General features: G+C 37.4%; 1 protein-coding gene across 1 annotated transcript; it reads right to left on the bottom strand.

The window, feature by feature from the left end:
* Positions 1-11449: 11449 nt before the first annotated feature.
* Positions 11450-16955, bottom strand: LOC113061475 (cerebellin-1). Its single transcript, XM_026230608.1, has 3 exons — positions 15799-16955; positions 15235-15354; positions 11450-12525 (listed from the first exon to the last, which is right to left on the bottom strand). The coding sequence occupies exons 1-3, from the start codon at positions 16051-16053 to the stop codon at positions 12328-12330; spliced, it is 573 nt and encodes a 190-aa protein (XP_026086393.1). The 5' UTR covers positions 16054-16955; the 3' UTR covers positions 11450-12327.
* Between the last annotated feature and the right edge of the window lie 5007 nt (positions 16956-21962).

Consider the following 21962-nt stretch of genomic DNA (forward strand, 5'->3'; position numbering starts at 1 on the left):
TCTCACAGCCTCCATCTTCAGGACCACAGACAATAGAGCGCCAATCAATAGAGATGACATTGAAATGCAAGCAAATAGATTGAAGGTAAAGGATGCCATGGCAACAGGCATTACTGAGTCTCTAACTTGAAGGACAGTTCCATCAGAATGACTTCATTCTAACTTTTATTTTCATACATGTAATCCACACAAATAAAAAAACGAATAACATTTATGAACTTAGTAAAGTTGACAAAACAGCATTCATAAATAGATCTTGAAGAATTGTCTTAAAATGAACTCTTTTATTTCATATCAAAGATTTTACCTCATCAGTTTAGCATAAATGTACAATATGGCATAGGGAACAGCTGAAGATTTATTTATTTATTATTTTTTCAAATCGGATTACTAAATCTCAGAACAAGAAAAAAATGAAATGACATTTCAAAGTAAAATAAGTATTTGCCAAAGGTTTTTAAGACTTTAAAGATCATTTTTCGTCCTTGATAAAAAAAAAAAGTGTCCTCTGACAGCTCCAAGTGCATTTCAAATCCTCATTTTGAACTGTTTACTGCAAACACAGTGACCCACCTGGTGGTATTTTCATTCCCATTTCCCCTGCACTTAAACAGCATGTTTGTGACACCTTTGAAAAACAAACTACACTGTTTTCACCTGGAGAGCTCACATTAGATTGGGCATAATTTCAAATAACAGCAAATGATTTGACTCTGGGAGAGGAAAGCAGGAAGTCTGTGCCGTGGATCGCTGTGTATGTGTGTGTTGGGAGGGGTGTACTCTGGGGGCTCTCTGCACTCGAGATGTGGAGATATGGAACGAGGCATTAATTGAGCTGCCTGCAGAGGGGAATAGCATAAGGAAGAGCTCATTAAAAATTATTATTAAAGAAACAAGCAGAACAGCAGTGCTCAAGCATGGCCAAAACACTCAGACAGAGGGAAAACAGCTTGTTCTGTTCTGCCATGAGGACATAACTTACACTAAATAAGGAGCAAAAAGTTAATCACAGAGTAGTCCAAATACATGCTCAGAACAGCAAGTCAAAATAACTGAAATATTGTGTGTATCAGGCAAACCTTCTGTAACACAAATTATTATTTATTGCAATAAAGCTTAAACATATATAAAAGCTGATGCTTTTAAAGTATGTAAGAAGGTTTTTTCATTTTCAGACGGTGCATATGCTCTTCAGCTGTTGGAGAAGTTCTTATTCTCGCTATTCAGGTGAAATCAGTTCACATTCAACATTTAATTTAATAAAAAAAACACTGTAGCCTACTGAACCTGTTGCTATGTCTAGTTGTATTGAAAGCTTTTGGTTCTCAGCTAAACTTGTACAAATGTTCATATTTTGCTCTGTATATCTAGCAGTGAGCCTTTAAAGTATGTGTGCTTCGCAATTTTAAAGTAAACTCAGTGGTGAACAGCCAAACTAATTTTAATTTCAAAATAAATATTGCCTATAGAAAATGTTTTTCAAAATAGAGAGTACATTTTCCAAATAGAAAGTACAGATGGAATGCAAAAAACATTATATGAGAACAGCATTTTGGACCGACTGACAAGTTTAATGCAAGATTAATTTTAATGTATTTAATCAATTAAATTTAAAAGCAAATATTTTTTAATCAACCAACAGTGCTGGTTCAATAGGATACATTTTTGCCATAAAATTCAGCAGGATTTAGACAGATATGAACAGTCATCTCAAGCAACCAGTTGCCCAATGTCACACAACAAGAGCAAAAAAAACAAAACAAACAAACAAACAAACAAAAAATTACGTCTTAATAAGCAAAATCTCCAGATCATCCTTTCTGCTCTAATTAGGTTGCAGCACTCCATCCTCTCTTGGTACACTGGGTTTTACATGTCCATACAATTTATGACAAAAAATAATGTAGAAGCTGTAGAAGCTAATGTAATGGGACTTTGAACCTTAAGATCCAGGCTACCTGTAAATAATTGGTGAATAGTTGAGAAATCTTATCACATTGCTCTGAAACCACCATGGAGGAAGACATGGTAGAATCTTGGGTAAAATGAGGAAAAATATAACAGTGATGGTATGGCAGGGGAAGCAGAGCTGATGTCGAGCGCCTGAGAAATCGGTTCCCTCCACGGCTCATGTCTGTGCCCTCCTTCTCTCTGTGACATGCCACGATAGGATTCCTTTATCAGATGAAACAGCTGACTAATCTCCTAATTGTCAGTGTGTGTGTGTGTGTGTGTTAGAGTGTGTATGTGGGTGTGTTTGAAAGAAAGAGACAGACAGCAAGAGGGCACAGAGGAGCATTTCTTTGAGCTTGTGGTTCTGTGTATTCGATCTGATGCCCTCCATGCCATTTCTTCCTGTCCCAGAAGCACAGAATCTTTTTCCATACATTACAAATGGTTTTCACAGGACACTCACTCTAAAAACTAAATAGCCTGAGGGGAGAGAATCCCAAGAGAAAAGACAAAGTATGGTTTAAAATTTTCATTTGTGACATTATTGTTTATAAGACAATTGCAATTGTTTTATATGGGTATATGCACAAATATTTAAATTATATTTAAATGTATGAATTAAGCAGACGCTTTTATCCAAAGCATTTTTTACCTACTGTAACACGTTTTCCCTGGGAATTGAACCTACAACCTTGCCCTCCTAATGCAATGCTCTACCACTTTAGCCCCAGGAACATCAACATTTACGGGTGCTAATCAGTGATTTCGTGGACTATTGTTTTTTGACAAAAATATCGTCTTGTGGTCATTTAATTCCCAACCAAATCATTTATCTCCTCCAGAAGCCTGAGATTGTTAGTTCAGCAACACCTCATGCTATAATCAGAAAGGCACAAAATCACAATTTAGTTTGCAGTTCCTTGTTTTGGTGGACGTCTCCTTGGATAAAAGCGTAGAAGTGTCAAACTATTTGAAACTTTGCAAATCATGTCCAACAGTCTTGCCTTTGTATTACTTCCACCAAAAAGACTGAAAGGTATTTGTTGTGTTTAAAGCATTGTTTTTTTTTTTTATCATGTTGATAAATTAGCTTTATTATGGATTCATAAGATTCAGATGTAAATTAACTTACCACATTAACCTTATGTTTATTAAAATACTTTAAATAAATAATATTTTGGACAACCATGAAACCATGTAACATAGGGCTACAGACCACACAAGCTGCACAATACAAGCTTTATTTGCTAACTTATTTATTCCATTTCTTGTTTGTTTGTTTTTAGTTTACTCTAGTAAATGTGTATAACACTTCTGCCATAGGGGACCTCAGTAGACAAACTACACATAGCCCCCCCACCCTCCACCCCCATAACAGGACCAGGGCATCATTGCCTACCCTCTTTGACAAGACTCTTTTCAATTTTCACTTCATAACATTCAGCAGACTATTATGAGAGATGTTCCTGATATATTAAGGGACAGTACCCCTCCCTACACAGCTTTCATGATCACAGTGGTGCACAAACACAAGCTACTATTACTTTGGATAAAGCTTCTGCACAATACATCTCATAATGACCAGTGCCAAGGACTGAGGTGGGCTGAAAAAAAAGGTAAGGAAGAGAGGACATGTGGTGAGGAGACACAAAGAAGAATGCCACATATAGATGCCAGGCCCTCCCTCACTCCCCCCTCACTCTTTCAGATCTCCATTCTCCTGTCTCTTGGTGGAAAAGGTTACTAAATGTCACTAGAGAAGTTTTCATCATCTTCAATGGCTGCGGGGACCAAGGTATGTGAGAGATGGAACAGATTATACTGGCAAGTGTGAGACTGGAGAAGTCAGTGTCACCGCAACTAGACAGACAATGTTCGGGATCCTCTGTTCACTAGGGCTGGGTATCGTTCAAATATTTTCGATACTGATACATTGACTTCAATACCGGTTCCTGAACGATACTTTCATCAATACCAATTTTGTGAAATCTGTTTCAACAAGATTACATTAACTCAAACTTTGGTTTTAATTTTTCAGGTTGTTACCATTTTTACAGGCTAGGGATGCTTTCACACCTGTAGATTTGATTGTTATTTTGTTTTACCAATACAGGGATTAGAATTATTACAATGTTGCTTTTTATTGGAATGATGGAATGACAACAGCTTTATTTTATTTTTAGCTGTCATTATATTAATTTATCATTTTGAACAGGTGTCCAGGACTCGACGGGAAAACATTTTTAAAATAGAGTGCATACCAGTGAAGTAAACAGTGCAGATATATTTATTGTAGTGCAAAAGAGCTTATTTAGTCTGGTTAAAGTGTCAATGCTGAATTAGGTAGTGAGCAGACCCAAACTGTACAAAGTGGCTAGTGCTGAGGTTCAGAGTTCAGTGGTGCATGGAGGGAGTTCAGCTTCCAGACAGCCTGATGGATGAAGCTGTCCTTCAGTCTGCTGGTCCTGGCCTAGGGACTCTTCAGTCTCCTCCCTGATGGTAGCAGACTGAAGAAGCCGTTTGACGGGTGAGTGGGATCACCTGCGATGCATAGGACTTAACAGGTGAGACAGGTTCCATAAATGTCCTGGAGGGGAGAGAGACACCAATGATCTTCTCAGTATGCGTTGAAGAGTCTTCCTGCAGGACGCGTTACAGGCACCATACCACACAGTGATGCAGCTAGTCAGGATGTTCTCGATGGTGCCTCTGCAGAAGGTGCACATGATGGGGGCAGGGGCTCTGGCTCTTCTATTCTAAACAGAATACCATCATACTGGCCATTCTATACAAATAGAATACTAGCATACTATCCATTCTAAATTCTATGTGATATTAGTAATTTTCAATACTATTCAGGGCAGATAGGGTGTATAGTATGCACATTGGGACAACGGGACCATCTACTGCTTTTCACGGAACTTACACAATTATCCATTATACATTGGATATAGCCTGGTTCATTGGTCTGTTGGATCGGATTGCTTTCTCACTACAACTATATTTTATTGTTTTAAGAAATTAAACCAATTTATTTTATAGTTTTAGTTAACTACTGTATAATAACCCTAATAATGAAAAAAAATCTAATAAAACTGAACCCAATTCATCTGCAATTAAAACAATAAAGAATCAAATTCACTTCAAATGACTGTGTCAGATTGTAACCCTCTTGAAACAACTAGAAACATTACGTTCAAGCCCCATTTTCCTCTTATCCGCCCCCCGTGCAGGTTTCTGTGGCATAATTAGGATTTATCTTAAATACTTAGGCAGTCATACAATTATTCTCCTCTCTCCATATAATTTTCCCTCCCTCCGTGGTCCTACATCCATATTTGATGACTTGTAGATTTGCAGCCCTTTATACTAATGGCAAACGTGAGCCTGGTGACATTTTAAGAGCTGCTAAAGAGCTCTTAGACATGTGTCAGGAAATAAACGTATTATTCCAATTCTTGTGTTTTCACTCAAGTCAAAACCAAGTCATTCCTCCCAGCCAAATCGTGCTCTCTGAATCCACATACTCCCTTTCTTATTCTCACCAACTCATTTTGACATAGACAAACAATCAGAAAAAAACAGCACAGCACAGAGCAAATGATGATATATTTTATGAAATGCTGTTGTCTGGTAACAGCTCAACTCATACTTTGGTTTCATAAGTGTGGTAGATGGTAGACTAGGTGTATGCACCCAAAATGTGCCTAATTTGATTAAAGAGATAATTGCAATTTTTGTTTGTATCCAGAAAACACATTAACCTACTAAAGTGAGTACAACAGGACTCAGATAAACATGCTGTAGCTAAATGAAGCACACATAAACTAATTATGAGCATGATTAAAACCTCTCTCTCTTTCTCTCTCAGTTTAAGCATGCCGGTGTTGTTTATGGGAAGGTGATTAATTTGCACAATGATATCATTTGCAGAGATAATTTGTTACACTAACATTCAATTGTTCCCCATTAACATAATAAGCCTTTTCACCCACAAGTTGTAGAAGGCAAAAATAAAATACTAAGAGAAACTGAACATCACTCAGATTGTTATTAGACTATTGAGAAAAAAGAAAAGAAAAACGAATATAAATCTGAATCCCCCCTGAGATAACATAACATGACCATGACCAAGACCAAGACGAAACAACTGTATATTCTAAATAATTGAAGACATAATTTAGCACCCAAGAACATTTTCTACGACAGGTCCCCAACTGATAATTTGACTGACAGTGGAGAACGGTTAACACTTGAAGTGACATATTGTTTGGCTTTAAAAGGTGACACAATCTGCTGAAACATCAGTTCTTAACATTTTAAATATTTAAAGTGTCTTGTGTTCAGTCGTTTGACAATATCATCAATACCTTCCAGTTCACAATCTTATTTCCCCATGGAAAAATTTAGAGAAACAATAAATCCCCAAATTCACTTCAAGCCATTAAACACATAACTCTTCATGAAATGTTTCAAATGCGTCCAACCCAGAAAATGTGTTTGTTTTATGACACATTTGCCTTTGATCATTCATGCCAATAAAAAGAGCAAAATAAATAAATTCAAAAATGTACAGTTGCCTGATGCTTAAATATACAAAGCAAAATGTGAGGGTCATATGGTCATCATCTCAGTAGTCTGTGCAGAAGCAGGCTAGTGCTTATTGACAACAAATATTCTTTAGTTCTTTCGATTATATAAAATCAAAGTTAACTTGGTATCCATTAATTCAACAATGTTATTTTCAAACATTTGTTCAAACGTGTAACCTCTTTAAATAATAATAAATAAATACAAATCTCCATACATGAAATCACCTGATGAACATAGTTTGTCAGCCCATTGGAATTAGGGTGGAACAGAACTGAATTAAAAAAAATTTATTTACATTTAGTCATTTTGCAAATTTTATCTAAAGCAACATACACATGAGGACAATGAAATTATGAATTATAAACCATTATGCTTTACACTTTACACTGTGTTCCTGTAGCTCAATTGGTAGAGCACTGTGGTATCGAGCGCAATGTTGGGGGTTTGATTCCCCGGGAACACATGATATGTAAAAATGTATAGCCTGAATGCACTGTAAGTCGCTTTTGGATAAAAGCGTCCGCTAAATAGCACAGTGCTCTACCAATTGAGCTACAGGAACCTTGATTTGCTAGTTGTTGGCAGGGCAGTATTAGGGCATGTGACTGTCATTCTAGAGAATATATTTGATAACATACTGTAAATATAGTTCAGGATGAGCCATCACTTTACTTGATCTCTTTCCCACAAGAGAAACATTACAAATTTAAAATGTGTTTATCTGATAAAGTATACTAGTAAATATGTAATATTATATTTAGCAGTACACTAAACAGACTAAAAACGATTAAACCTATTTCATAGGGTCAAGGCAGTCTGAAAAAGTAATAGACTAAACTATACCCAAACACTTTCGGTATTTCATAAGTGCATAAAGCATGGAGAAACTGAAGTTCATAAAAATGCATAATTTAACAAATGTCAAGATGTAGAGTTGAGATTAAACTATATGGCGATTTAGCGAACACTTCAAAAAGCAAAAATGTCATTTTTAAATAGTGCTACAAATTCATGATCTGAGGATAATTTACCACTACATAAGGAAGGTACATTTACAGTCCACTGTCTCTATCTGTTACTGGATGTAGGCCTAATTTTTTATTTTTTTACCAAGCACATTATGAGTCTGAAATCCTCAAACACCACTTCTCTGGATAAATAATACAGTAATATCAAATTAGAAGCAAAATACCCTGCACAGCACCGAGCTCTCATAACCCAAGCCACCTGCAGCAGATGTTGATGATGCTGCGCAATTATAAGCGTTGGTGTGACGTGAGCAAATAACCCTGATAAAGCAGATAAAATGATGTCAACAACTCTGTCACGCGCTTCTACAGCACAAATCAAATTCAGCAAGCAGTTCATTTCATTTCAGAGGCCGTTATAATTACTCCACTCCTGTTCGAGCATCACAGTTAAAGTAAACATCAGTTAAAGTAAACATTACTAATATGGTTCCTCGTATGGCAATTAAAATTCAATCTGCAGTGTCTCACCACTTTCCCTTTTAATTGCTGCTCTCTCTCTCTCACCTCTCTTTTTGCCTTAGCATTTAAAGAAATAACTACCACTGAGCCGTCCTCTAATTGCTTGTCACTGGGCATGGTTTTGGGAGCTATATTTTGAAATTGGCGAGGTTTGCAAACATTGGACAAAAAGACGTTGTCCTTTGCCAAGACTCAGTAAAAATAAATTTTGTGTCTGACAGAGAAGAAAGATACAGATTACACTCAACTCATTTATTCCGTTATCAAGGCCTTATCTTTAAATAAGGATTTATATTTAAAAAATGAGTTATATTTAAAAAATTCTATAAATATATATATATATATATTATAAAAGACTGGCAAAAAGAAATTGTAAATATTTTTTTTAAATATATAAGGTCAATCAAGAGCAAAAGTTAAAAAATTATATATATATATATATATATACTGAATAGCATCTTATACAGTGGACTTGAATATTGATTAATATGCATTACTATGTATGGTATGGCATCCAAAGCTATCACTGTATGGTAATAACATTTGATATTATCTGAATATAAGCATTCTGTAAGAAATTTTTCTGTGATTATGTGTCTAAGCTTCTCTTCTTGCTGGACTTGGTTACACACACAAAAAAATCCCACTTTGACTCAAAACACAAAAAATATAAAAATAAAATAAAAATAAAAATAAAAAATAAAGACAAAATTGTGAGAAATAGTCACTGATATATAAAAAAAATGGATGTCTAAGCAATCACAGTTCTGACCGAATAATTTAAGTAGGGTGAATTGCCCTAATGTTGGACATTTTTTGCATTTCAGATTTCTGTGATATAATGTGATGTGTAACCAAAACATTAAATCCACAACTAATACCTTTTTTAAAACCCCAGGATGTGCCCCCAGCTTTGGTAACCCAGAGTTTTACTGGCATTCATGTATTTATGGGGGAGCTAACACGAAACATTAAGTGTCCCATATTAGACACTGTCCAACTTTAGGACAATTCACCCAAATGCAACAGCGTTTAAACGGATTAAAAATAGCTTTAAGCATTCGTCGTAAACATATTAATTCAACCCACTTCCTGATTTATTAATAATAATCTTACTATGTGTGTACATGGAAACGTAGCAATATTTAAGTTTGATGTCACGCAGCCTTTTTTCGAGGGGCCGTAGTCTCCGGGAATCTAGTCAGAGCAGTAGAGATGGGATGACGCAACTTCCTCCAGTCAACGGACCAGGCTCGCGACCAGAGAGGCACCTGGCACGAGCCACAGTAGAGAACATTTGGCTATGTCGCGCAACCTTTAAGCTACCCCTCTTCATAACACCGCGCTGACACGCCGACATAAACCCAGATGACTGACTTCTCTTTTTATCTGATGACTTTTATCTTATGGCTGATTTAAGAGTGTAATAAATGTTGGTCAGAATTCAACGTGTAGTGCATCTTCCTCCACCGTTGACTGGAGGAAGGTGCTAAGATAAAGAACAAGTTCATGCACTGACAGTGGGCAACTTAACTCTATAAAACCTACTGAATCATATTTAATATACAACTTGATTATCAATGTAGATTTTTTTAAAGATATATATATATATATATATATATATATATATATATATATATATGTGTGTGTGTGTGTGTGTGTGTGTGTGTGTGTGTGTGTACAGTAGTTTGTACAACAGGCGTTTGACGATGATTTATTTATACATCTCTCACTCTGCATTGCATTATATGATTTGTCCCCCTAAAATGAAAACTATAGAGATTTGGTCATAAAATTAAGCATTTAAATACCATCTTTCTAAGATATTTTTTGGACAATGTGACAACTGATATTTATTTTTAATTTATGTTAGCCTGTTATAGTGTTAGTAATTTTGGATTTACATTAAATTTTCTCGTCATAAATAACTGCACAAAATTGTTTATATTTAGCTTACTTGATTTTTGGCCTCTGAAATAAAGTTTATAATTTAACCTTGTTTTCTTCCTTGAGTGTCAGCTCCATATTCGCACTAACTATGGACCATAAAAGCCTGATTTTTCAAATAAGATACAAAACAACCAACACCTTTACATATACATATACATATACATATACATATACATATATATATATATATATATATATATATATATATATATATATATATATATATATTTCCTTTTATACTCCATTTTCAGACTATAATTTTATGAACATTAACAGTGATTAGGGAACACACCTTGAGCAGTGGGCAGCTATTTTTTCCAGCACCTGGGGAGCAACTGGGGGTTCAGTGCCTTGCTCAAGAGGACTTCAGCCATGGGTATTGAGGGTGGAAGAGAACGCTGTTCATTCACTCCCCCTCACCTACAACTACTGCTGGCACTGAAACTCAAACCTGTGACCTTCAGGTTACAAGTCCAACTCTCCAACCATTAGGCCACAGCTGCATTGCACTTAAACATCAACCAACCATAATCCTTTCCCCTTCACTTCCCACGTGTCCCTCAGCTTTCATTCCATAGTTCTGCTCAGACAAATGATAAGTGTGCAGACACTAATGAGTGATTTTAAACAGGCCTGTACTGTCTGGGCACCGACCAGCAGGGACACATTGACTCCTATGTTGCAGTGTTAACATTTCACAAGTTTTCTTGAGAGGGCCCTCAAACGCAACATTATTTTGCATTGTGAAGTGATAGCGATATAAAATGCTGAGGTAAGCATCGCATGTCAGAATGCTGAGCTCCTGTTACTATGTTAGAAGAATAAGGTGAGAGTTCATCTCTCATTTTGTGTTTGTTATTATGCAAATACAAATATGACTCAATTTCAACTTTTCTGTCCAATTATGAGTATTTTTGGTTTGGTTACAGCTCTTGTGCATATTACAGCTAAAATAAATATAGGATGATGGAGACTTTCATCAAATTAAGCCAAGAGTCACATGGATTAAAATCCCTTTCATGGTATGAATTGACTCAAGGACAAAGCAAAGGTAAATATGAAAGAAAAATAGTAGGAAAGACGAACACGCAACATGATTTTTGTGTAAACAGTGGGGTTTGCTTATTATGCAAGCACTAATTTTCCCCCAGGAGCTCATTAGAGCCTTGAGTGCAGCAGAGATAGGCCCCAGTCACCTGGTAGAGAGAGAAAGAGATGGAGACAGGGAGAGAGAGACCAGCCAAGCATATCTACATCATGAGAGAGCACAATAAGACACACTGAGACTGTGTCATTGTGTCTCTGTGGCACTCACACACACACACACACACACATACAGAGAGAGAGCTTTGTCTGAAGTCACTTTAGTGAAATGATTTGTGTTTGTAGCTCTGTAAAACCTGTAGGCAACAATATTAAAATTTCAAAATCACAGCATCAGATTAAGAAAGTACCATTTAATTTTTATTGAATCAAAGAAAAAAAAACAATGGTTAATTGATTAAAAGGGAGGATTTTCTCTGTTAAATATTCACATATATCTTACAATCAATGATAATAAAACGTTTTACTTCATAGTATTTCTGATATAGTTCATCTTAGCCACATTTTTTGACAGAAACCAAAAACAAGAAGCATTTGTAGTTGGACAGCAGCCTGAAAATCCACTCACAATCACTAAGTTTTAACACTGAAATACAGAAATACAGAGTCGACCAGATTCAATTAGGCATTGAGTATATCATAATCATATAGAAACTTTTTTTAATTTATTTATATATGTATATATCCAGTATGCAGTCTTTTTGTGGGGATTCAGAGATCCTTCATTCATGACAGAGCAAAGACACCCTCTCAGAGACAAGAAAGGGTGAGCTGGAGGAAGCCAGAAAAGAAGGGGCTTATGGACTGAGTGGAATGACAATGACATTTGACACAGTATGTACGTATGGAGAGAATATACAAGGATGTGACCTGTGTGAAATGGGGGTCTGGACTATTGAAGGGGAATCCTTAAAGCAGATGAAGACATTTGAGGGTGGACTTTGATGGGATGAGTAAGAGGGAGGTGGGAAGGGCTACGATCCACGGTGTGCTTTCTTTCCATATTATTTCAATTACCATAAGGATAATAAAAAAAAGTTTTGGCTGTCCAGAGCTGTAGTCAAGCAGCAGAGCAAAGTAAGTGCGACTGAGAGCTTGCCACACTAAATTTAGTCTTCCTATATGTCTTCTTTACATTCTCACTATCATTCTATCTCTCATCTGCCTTCATATCCCTTCTGTCTCCCACAAGCTGTCCATCTAAAGAGCAATAGTCCCTCTGTGGCTTGCCCCTCCTCTACAGAGGGAAAACCAGAAAGCCGGAGAAGGTTGAGTACTTCCAGCCGCCCATCAGGTTGCCTCGCTCCAGCTTGAGGTAGGCACGGTCACCTTTCTCCATTTGAATCAGAACACCGTTACTGGCCGCTTCGCGTGTGACGTCCTGATCACCGGCGAAGGCGGAGATCACTGGCCAGCCATTGTGCATCAGGCTCACCTGTAACATGGAAGCATATAAATTAGCTGGTCGAATCCCACTGGTGCAAAACGACGTACTTTCTTTTTTCTGTCTAATTTTGCTTAAAGAAGCTGAAAAGTGAATTTTGAACTAAACAGGTATTGCTCGGCTGAATAAAACACACATACAAAACACCAATGGGACAAATAAAAGCCTGTTTTAAGCTAACCAACAATAACATGCATAATCTATACATGTTTGTTCCCTTTCTTTTGCTCGCTGACAAGTCCCTTGATAATATAGTAGATAGCTCCCCACAAAATCATAAACGTTGATCAAAGCATTTATGGGTCTTTGCCAGGGGAAATGAAAATGGCACATTGCTTTATTTGTGTCCGTTTTTCTTTGCCAGCCTTTCTCAGACAGAGCCAGAAGAAGGGTGAAAATGATACTATTAAGAACTCTCAGGGAGGAATAAGCTTGTGATTATTGGAAAGGCACCTTTGAATGTTGTGCATGACGATCAGATACAATCATTATCAATATGCAAAACCACCATTACATAATAATAAACCACTCTTACACGGAGATAAAAAGCCACAAAAGGCTCACTAATAACAAACCCTCATCATGACTCATGACTCAATGCACTTTTTCACACGTGACACTCATATATAATTTTTCCGGCTGACTTTAACCTGTCAAAAAGGCCCTGTGATTCTAATTACGTCCTCATTCTTCAAATACATGTAAAACATACAAATGAACCATTGTGTGGAAAAACTCAAAAACAAGATGTGAGATAATGTGAACGGATCTTAACACACAATTTAATGCTGCATTCAACTGAACCGACAGACAGCTTCCTGTCCAAATGACGCAGTGAAGTGATGGAGGACAACCCCCCTCTTTCTCTTTCTCTTTCTCTTTCTCTCTCTCTCAGTCCCTTTGCCTGTCTCAGTCATACATAATGGTTGGACATGAGCGAGACGACAAAATATTTTTCCTCCTCCTTTGTCATATCTATTCACAAGGGCATTATTTTAGGTCAGAGAGTAATTTTCTTAATTACCGTCTGTCACATCTGTGGGTTCATAGAGAATTGTGCTCCACAAAATATGGGCAGTAATCAATATTCAAATGCAGCTGTCTGCAGCTTTGTCTATTGAAAATTGTTGCTTTAAGCTTTGTATAAGAATAACTTTCTGTGACAATTAGACTCCTCAGTCTGTGTCAGTATCCCCAAAGCCAACAAAATAGGTGTTAACTAAATTATGTTTGTGAGTTTTATGATGCAAATTAACTTATAATGAAAACAACTGACTAGAATTTTAAATACAGAATGTGATCACTTGATTGTGACACCTAAACCAGAACACAATTTAAAAAGCTTTTGTCCATCAGTCACCAATGTTGTCAGATGTATTGTCCTTTGGGTATTGAAGTACATTACTCTGTGAGAGAATATAAAATTGATTATAGGGATATGACCAGAGGTTTTTAAGCTGAAAGAAACTGCAATAAAATAGACAAAATATATGTATAGTCAATGAATGCGGTCTTACTTCCAAACAACTGATTGGGATCCGTATAGGTACTATATGTGTTGCTTGATTATCCATGGAGCCTTTCAGATCACTCTCTCTCTCTATCTGTGTGTGTGTGTGTGTCATATGTTGTGCATGCTAATAGAGAGGCCTGCTCCTCCCGCTCAGATCAACAGAGTGTAATTTATGTTTTCTTTGAAGTACCAAGTGTGAATGTAACTAGAACAACAAAGGAAATATTTATCCTGTCAGATAAACAAAATATTTCACACATAGTCAGCTGTGTAACTCTAGCCAAAAATATGGAGGGAGTTGAAAACAACTTTTTTTTTCTTTTCACAAAAAAGGTGGTACTGAACAGATTAAAACAAAGGACTATACAAAAACAAAAATTAAATCAATGATAGATCTGTGCAAGATAATATGCATTTAAATGACAAAAACTTTCTGTTTGGTCTGGACACATATGAATGAACTAAGCATTATTATGACAATACTTTTATTTTAAAACAAATCCATTGAAAACACCATTCTGTCTTAAAAAGTCTGTCCTTTCACACTTAATTCACAGCATAATCTAATAGCCCATAAGATCCTCATTTGGTACTGACCTGATTTTGCGCAAAATCGTTGCATCTGATAAAAAGGTATAAATAAACGTATAAGGTACACATATTTTTTGTAATTTCTGTGAGCACCGTAAAAAAAAAAACAACATAAAAACTAAATAGATCTTTCAATGCAAGACTGTTCACATGTTTTCTCCTTTATTGTGTCCTAATTAAATTATCATAGTTGTATTAGAGCTTTAGTTTCAATATATGTATCGTCTCATCTTATATTTGTTTGTGCGTGTCGTTTACACATACACAACTCCCAACTCATTGTCTTCAATAAGTCAGTGCATTTCAGTAATGAATAGGGAAATGTGATGTGTGTGTGTGTGTGCTGTGCAGATTTCAACTAAAACCAGGAGGCGAATCTGTCACGCGCGTTCTCTGTCCATGGTCCTGAACACGCGCCAGTGTTGTCTACGAGCCAAATTTTAGGCTGGTTGTTAATCTTGTGCTAATTGAGAAAATAAACGAAAGCATTCCTGTCTATACAACTGAAATTTTCACATTTTCCCACACACTTTACTGTCCCACACGCACCACAGAACACTCCAGAGACAGGTGAAAATAAAGGTGTGTGCACTTACCTGGATCGTTTGACGATTATACACTTTCACTACGTGGAAATTAAAACTATATATCCCTTTGCGCGGGGCGAAGAAATTGCTCCTTTCCTCATCGAAACTTCTACCAACGTTCACAAGTACCTAAAGAGGTGCAGACATCAGACAGGAAGTCAAATAACAGGCTACAGTAGGTGATGTCTCTTAAAAACGTATTGGCTTTTACTTGAATTTTTTCAATGGGAGCTTGCTGGTATAAAGCAGCAAACCGTTTAAAGCATTTGGTGATTCATTATTTATTAAAAGAAGAGATGGAGGAGAGTTTCATGACACGACAAAGAAGTTCAAGGCTATTAGATATAATAGAAAGCCATTAGCCTGTAATTGACATTTAAGGAAGTGAAAGGGAATATGACGCCTCCCCAGACTACACATATCAGTTAAATGTTTGATTGCTGTGATATTTCTTAGATTTTGTGATCTATTTGTATTTGCAACGGTGACATACAAATCCTCCCGCAATTCAACAGCGAACGGGTAAAAAGTAATGAAACAAAAGAAGTGCCTATAACCACAGTGAAAATTTACCTGATCAAAGTAGATCACCATTGTTCGATTGCTCATCTCCGACGGCTCGTGGTTCGTGTTCCTCACCACGGAAAAAGCCACTTTGGCGCTTCCCGAGCGCACCGATATCCCAAGAGCCGTCCCAGTGGGATCCGAAGTGGGATTTGAGTCGCACACGACCAAGCATTTCCCCTCCAGTACGATGGGTTCTGTCTCGTTCTGTGCGTATACATGACACACGAACCACACTGCGCCTAGCACCAACGTCAACATCATGCCAACTTCACTCCGCGACTAACAGCAGTCTTCTCCCACAGACACAGCACGCTCAAATCCCAAACCTGTCCTCAATGTAAAACGAAGTCCTTCCAAACAGTTCAAGTCAAAACTACAAGAGTTTTCCCTCTCGTTCCCGTCTCAGTCCGTAAATGGAAGAGCCGACTTTAAGCGGAACAAGGCCCTTACAGAGCTCGCGCGCAGTAGAATACATAGCGCGTGGGGTCCGTCTACTCGCGCGCTCAATTATTGATATGTGAGATATTAGAAGTGAAACACAAAGGCTCGCGAGCGCAATCCTCCCGCCCTCCCCTCCGAGCCCCTAATCAGCGCAAGAGACGGGCTTTACTTTTCCAATCCTTTTCCAAGCCAGTGCACGGACCGCCTCTTCTCGTGACAGCGCCGGTGGGGTCCCACCCCTCAAAAGAAGTTTCTTACAGGTGGACTCTTCTCAGCAGACAGAAGGGGATGACTCCCAGATCTTCGGGAAATGGGGGCGCGTTATTTTGTCATCTTTCTACCGGACACAAGGACGCAGTTTGTTCTTCCGTGCCCTGTTAAACTATTACTCAAGATAAATGGATTGTGAGCGAGCGGAAGCAAAGCGGAGGTTGTCTTCAAGAACGCCGGATGGAAGAAGTTCACGAAGTTGTTTTTGCTCACTATCGGACACCTATTGCTCTGATAAGGACACTTCACGAAATCAGTGATGATTAGATATTCCTCTACAGATGGACAAGCCAACTTTAAGCAGGGAGGACTATTGTGATACAAAATATTTTTAACAGGGAAAAAAATGCTACAGTAGACAGGTGTTAATTGGTTACCTTATAAAATGTAAATGAAAGAGTTTATATTAGATTTGATAGACTATAAGTGTAATTTCATTGTGGGGGTGGGGAGGGAGGTTGGACTTGAATGAACTACTATAGCTACTTTATTTTCATCAACAATTTATTAACATTCAACAAAAAAAATAGCATGTACCATTACAATCTGAAAACTATGTTTTGCTTCTTAAAATAGTTTAAAAAGGTAAAAAAAAACATATTCCTGAAAGAAAATAGTAAAATATGTTCCTGCAAGTTCTTTCGCATTTAAGTTACATATATTTTATTTACTTCATAAGGGTGTTACTTTTTTATTTTAAGGTTAGTTGTTTGTTATTTATTCGAAATTGTGTTTTATAACACTGTGCTGTCTAGGCCTGTATGTATTTTTGGCTATAGTACGTAAATAAAAAAGCCAGTACAATCTGTTATATTCCACAAATCAGAATTTAATAGTTCAAGTAGCCTACATTAAGTTGGTATGTTAACATCAGTTAATGACATAGTTGTGATTGTGAGTGTAAAATACTGTTTCAGCTGAATATAATATTCTCACATAATAGAACTCCTCCAATCGTTTACACAGAGTTTGAACATGTTGATGGGATGGGGCGTCTGAGGCCCGTGCGACTCTGATTTTTCTGACAGCACTCATTCTGCGCCAGCGCAGTTCCAACATGACATTTAATAAATGAGATCACTGAGCAGGTTTTAGCAAGAAAAGGGACATTGCGAGCTAAACAAGAACAGAGGATGAACTTGACATTTGAAAGAAACAGCAACAACAAAGCATGTATGAGAATACGTGAGGTGAGCTGGAGACTTCATTAAATTAGATGCCATCCTATGAATGGAAACTGTTCTTTGGTTGTCAGACCTGAACCTGGTTAATGGATGATTTAAATAATTAAATTAAATTAAAATTAATAAAAACAAAGATATTTTTGTGTGCACGCCATTGTATGGACACCTGCTGTTACAGTGAAAGGAAAGAGAATAAACAGTATTTCACCGTTGTATCTCAACAGGAGCGGACAGCATGCTGGTCTGGAGTCAGCAAGTCACGTATTCAACTATTCTCAAAAGAAATGTTCTAAAGAAGAGATGATGGGCTGTAGGCACAGCTTTAGTGAGGACAGCAACACACGGGACTGCAGTGGTGCATAATTTTTTTTTTATTACTAAAATTGAAGAGTTTAATTTCTGCCATAAATGCCCAAAACGTAAAAATCAACACGATGAATGTAAAAAAAAATGCAGTTATATATTCAATTCAGTACACCCCTGATCACTTTTAAATTTATACCAAACCAAAACTCTAAAAACTCATAAAATTGTGTCAAAATGACAGAGATTAGTAGGATGAAAAGGATGAAGGCAAAGATTTTTTATATAGTATATATATTCTTGGATTCTGTTCAAAATCATCTTTTTTTAATTCTTTTTGTTTCTGCTTTTGTGTAAAATGTTCCTTCTCATTTTTTATTTTTGAGTTTGATAATAATTACAAATGAAACAGTCTCTTAAGAATCTTTATGTGGCATTATATCTATTCAAACAAACAAAAACACATTTTGGAAACCATATGTAACTTGAATAATTATTGTAAGGCTAGTAGCACATTCGTTACCTAATGCACTTCATTTAGAGATAATGTACTGTAGGACGGATGGCAGATGGACGGACAGACAGACAGATATGACAGTCACCTGATGCTGTAGATGAACAATAAAAGCCAGGTTAGTGGAGCGTCAGGACAGATGTTGTCTTGTGACAGATTCCCTGTGAGGAATGTCCGGTCACACTCTGCATCCCGCAGGTCTCGTTGCATCATTCTGTTGCCCAAGGTGCTTCCATTTCCCCGCATCATGAAGAAATACAGAGAGAGAGGGAGAGAGGTGTGTCAGTGACATGTTAAGCGTAACGGTGTGTGTGCTGGTGCCAGCTGGCTCGCAATGCCTGGCTGCTAGTGCGGGAAAACACCTCTAGTACATAATAAAAAAATGCATGTCTAAATGATGAGAAAAAGAAAATCAAAGTAAGTATATATCCCTCCCAGCGGAGTAAGACTACCCGGTACACAGTCATTAAAGAACAATTAGCATGCAAACACCTCAGTTCTCAAAAGGAGAAGTTAACAACCAAAGTAATTAGCACACTAAAATATTTATCACCTTGCAAATGACATGTTTTCCCTGAGAGCCTCCATAACTCCAAGCATTCTTTAGTTATTGTTTGTTTATGGAGAACTAAAAAGCAAGCTTTTCGCAGAGGTGCCTTGGCTTCGCAGTTCTGTAACTAAATACAGATTCGGTTGAATGCAAATAATCCTCCGAGCTTAACTGTTTTCAATTCCAAACAGGATTTCGAAGCATAACCAATATCGCTCCAAGCTTGTTTCCCTCTCTGAAATGAAAGATTGATACTAATCATATTTAAACTTGAGGTTGGCACACTGTGTATTTAATGAACCTTGTTCTCTTTTCATTTTACTCATTTTGAGGTGGAAGTGATGATTAACTTGATTAGGAGAGAACTGCAACCAATTTTTTGCAGGGAGTAATCCTATCAAGAATGTAAAGTGTTGTAAATGCAATTTGACAAATCAGATTAGTCTGTTATCGGCGGCCGGTTGGTGGCTCATCAGAAATATAGTTTCTGTCCTGGAGGCGATTCAATAATATGATTTTAAAAGAGTTTGGCCCCAGTCCACTCCAAAGGGAACATACAAGGACAACAGGGAAGGTGTACAATAGTGTCACTTTTATAAATGATTTATTAAGTGTCAGCAAGGGAAATGTGTGTATGGTTGGTTAAATGATTGAAATGTTCAGTCACCTTAATCATAGATTGCATACATAAATCTGTGTAGTCATGACATCTTGAGTGTATGAGAGGCTTTTATCCAAATGCATTCTCAGATTAGACATTCTTATTTAAACATAAAATAGCCCTCCGATTTCCATGTTCCCTGCTGCTTTGCGCTGGAGTTATGGTGCACTCAGCTGGCTGAGAAAATAACCATTAAGGCCTTGCAGTGGAATAGAATAAATATTGCATGCAGTGATATAGGACTCACTTGACTCTTAAAGAGACAGTCTCACGACTCCTTGAGGGCAAAACGGCAGAAACCACTGAATCACTTTGAAAATCTCCAACAAATGTTGTATCTGAGAAGTAACTGCATGAATAGAAAGAGTGGTGCCATATTTTGATATGCCACAGCAATTATGCATCAAGTTATAGAGTCTCTTAAGGAAATCCACATGGTTTAATTTTTAGTATACAGCACCATAAACTTGTTATGACTTATATGACATTGCATATAAAAATAGAAGCCTATGCTTGTGCCCCACTGCATGTAATATTATTCAAAGCGTGTCTCCTTCAGAAGAGGATGGGAGGAACAGAGGAGAGATTTAGATGAGGAGGGAAGCTATTGAATAATCATATAAAACAGCAGCGTGCAAGCCCTATGTGAACCATTCACTTTTATTGTTTAAGATGTCTCCCACCTGGTGCACAAACAATTAACCTCCATAACAATAAAGACAATGTTTTACATACAGGCAAGTCCGCACATGTGCACCCACATGCACTCTGAATTACCCTGCAGAGCCCGGTGAATCTGCTGCTCTGGCCGTTTTTTTTTTTGGCGCAGAGGTCTCCAGACCCCCTCTGCCTGTAACGTGTGTAATCATGGCTTTCATTGGGTTACAGGAGCGGAAGGGCCGCCAAGAGATGGCTGGATTAAATCTTCCATGTGTCAGAGGAGAAGAGAAAACAGCGTTGCGCTGTCTAGGGAGGGCTGGTGAAAAATAACCTGTCATCACTTTCGCTGGTTTTGGCCGCTTTCTCGGTCCTCTATCGGTTCGGTTGTTCACTCACTCTGTCTCTCTCTGGGTCTAATTCGCGAGGCAGGGTTTTCAGGGGACAAGGTGAGAGACGCAGGCGGTCTGTAATAAAGAGAGACAGCCTGATAGAAGGCAGATGGAGGATAGGGGAGAGAAGGAAACTTAAGTGGGAGAGAAAGAAGATGCTCCTGAGAGAGAGAAAGTTAGGGACTGGGGGAAAAAAAAGAGGAAGAGACGCTATGTGCAAACAGCAAGTCATGTAATATGAGGAGTATTTACCTCTGTTATGGTGCTAGCAGAGACTCCAGACAGCTGCATAGACGCTCAAAAGCCATATCCAAGACCTAAAGATGTTATTGAAAAAAAAAAAAAAAAGAACCATATTTAAAAATACAACCTTACAAGCCAAGATGGTCTTTGGCAAGATTCCTCATATTTTGACAGTCACAGAAAAAGTTTCAGCATTGAGGGTTAACATGCTGAGGGGTAACTGAAAATGCGTTTTTTGGAGTGAAGAAAAGGCTGTTTCACTCTTACATTTACTGTATAGTTCAAAAGTATATTCATAGTCTCAAACTTAATAGAATCCACCTTACAAACAAATAGTTCAGAACAAAAATGGAATACAGGGGAGAAAGCAAAAGAAAGAAGAAATAAAATGTACAATTTACTTAAAAAACCATTCTATAATAAGAGATGTCTTTAGAGCTTTTTTATTTTAGGAGAGTGAAGTGATGACAATAATAATTGTAGAGCACAAGCAACTATTTTGCGGCTGGGTTTAAATTTAACATATCTAGTCTTGTGGATATGGTATTTACCCATAATACAAATATAGTTATTTCTGTGAATGTGCGAAGACTTCACGATTCATTAGCTGCTGTAGAGAAATAACGAGAATGACATAGTGCAGTAAACGGTAAAACTGTTTGCGCCACAAACCAGTGTGTTAAGACAATACGTTAAAATAATATGGCAAGAAATGCCAGTCTGCAGCATCAGACAGCAAAATGAGCTGTTTTCTACAGCTATAAATACCTGGAAGCGGATGATACCGGAAGTCAGGCAGACACATTCAATTTACAAATGGCCGATCTCACTCTTATGGAAAAATAAGCAAGGCGGCAATTTATAATACGAGTATGCACAATGGTAGAGCCGCTATATTATGTAAACAGGTCGTATGCTGCATTGGTCCAATTAGTAACACGGACTCCGCAAATAA

The sequence above is a fragment of the Carassius auratus genome, chromosome 43, assembly GCF_003368295.1.
Source record: "Carassius auratus strain Wakin chromosome 43, ASM336829v1, whole genome shotgun sequence".
Classification (NCBI taxonomy): domain Eukaryota; kingdom Metazoa; phylum Chordata; class Actinopteri; order Cypriniformes; family Cyprinidae; genus Carassius; species Carassius auratus.

Excerpts from the sequence above, each read along its gene's own strand:
- LOC113061475 (XM_026230608.1), bottom strand. The coding sequence starts at position 16,053 with ATGATGTTGACGTTGGTGCTAGGCGCAGTGTGGTTCGTGTGTCATGTA. Across the intron at positions 15,355-15,798 it reads TGGTGATCTACTTTGATCAG|GTACTTGTGAACGTTGGTAG; the intron begins GTAAATTTTCAC and ends GCACCTCTTTAG. Across the intron at positions 12,526-15,234 it reads ATAATCGTCAAACGATCCAG|GTGAGCCTGATGCACAATGG; the intron begins GTAAGTGCACAC and ends TCCATGTTACAG.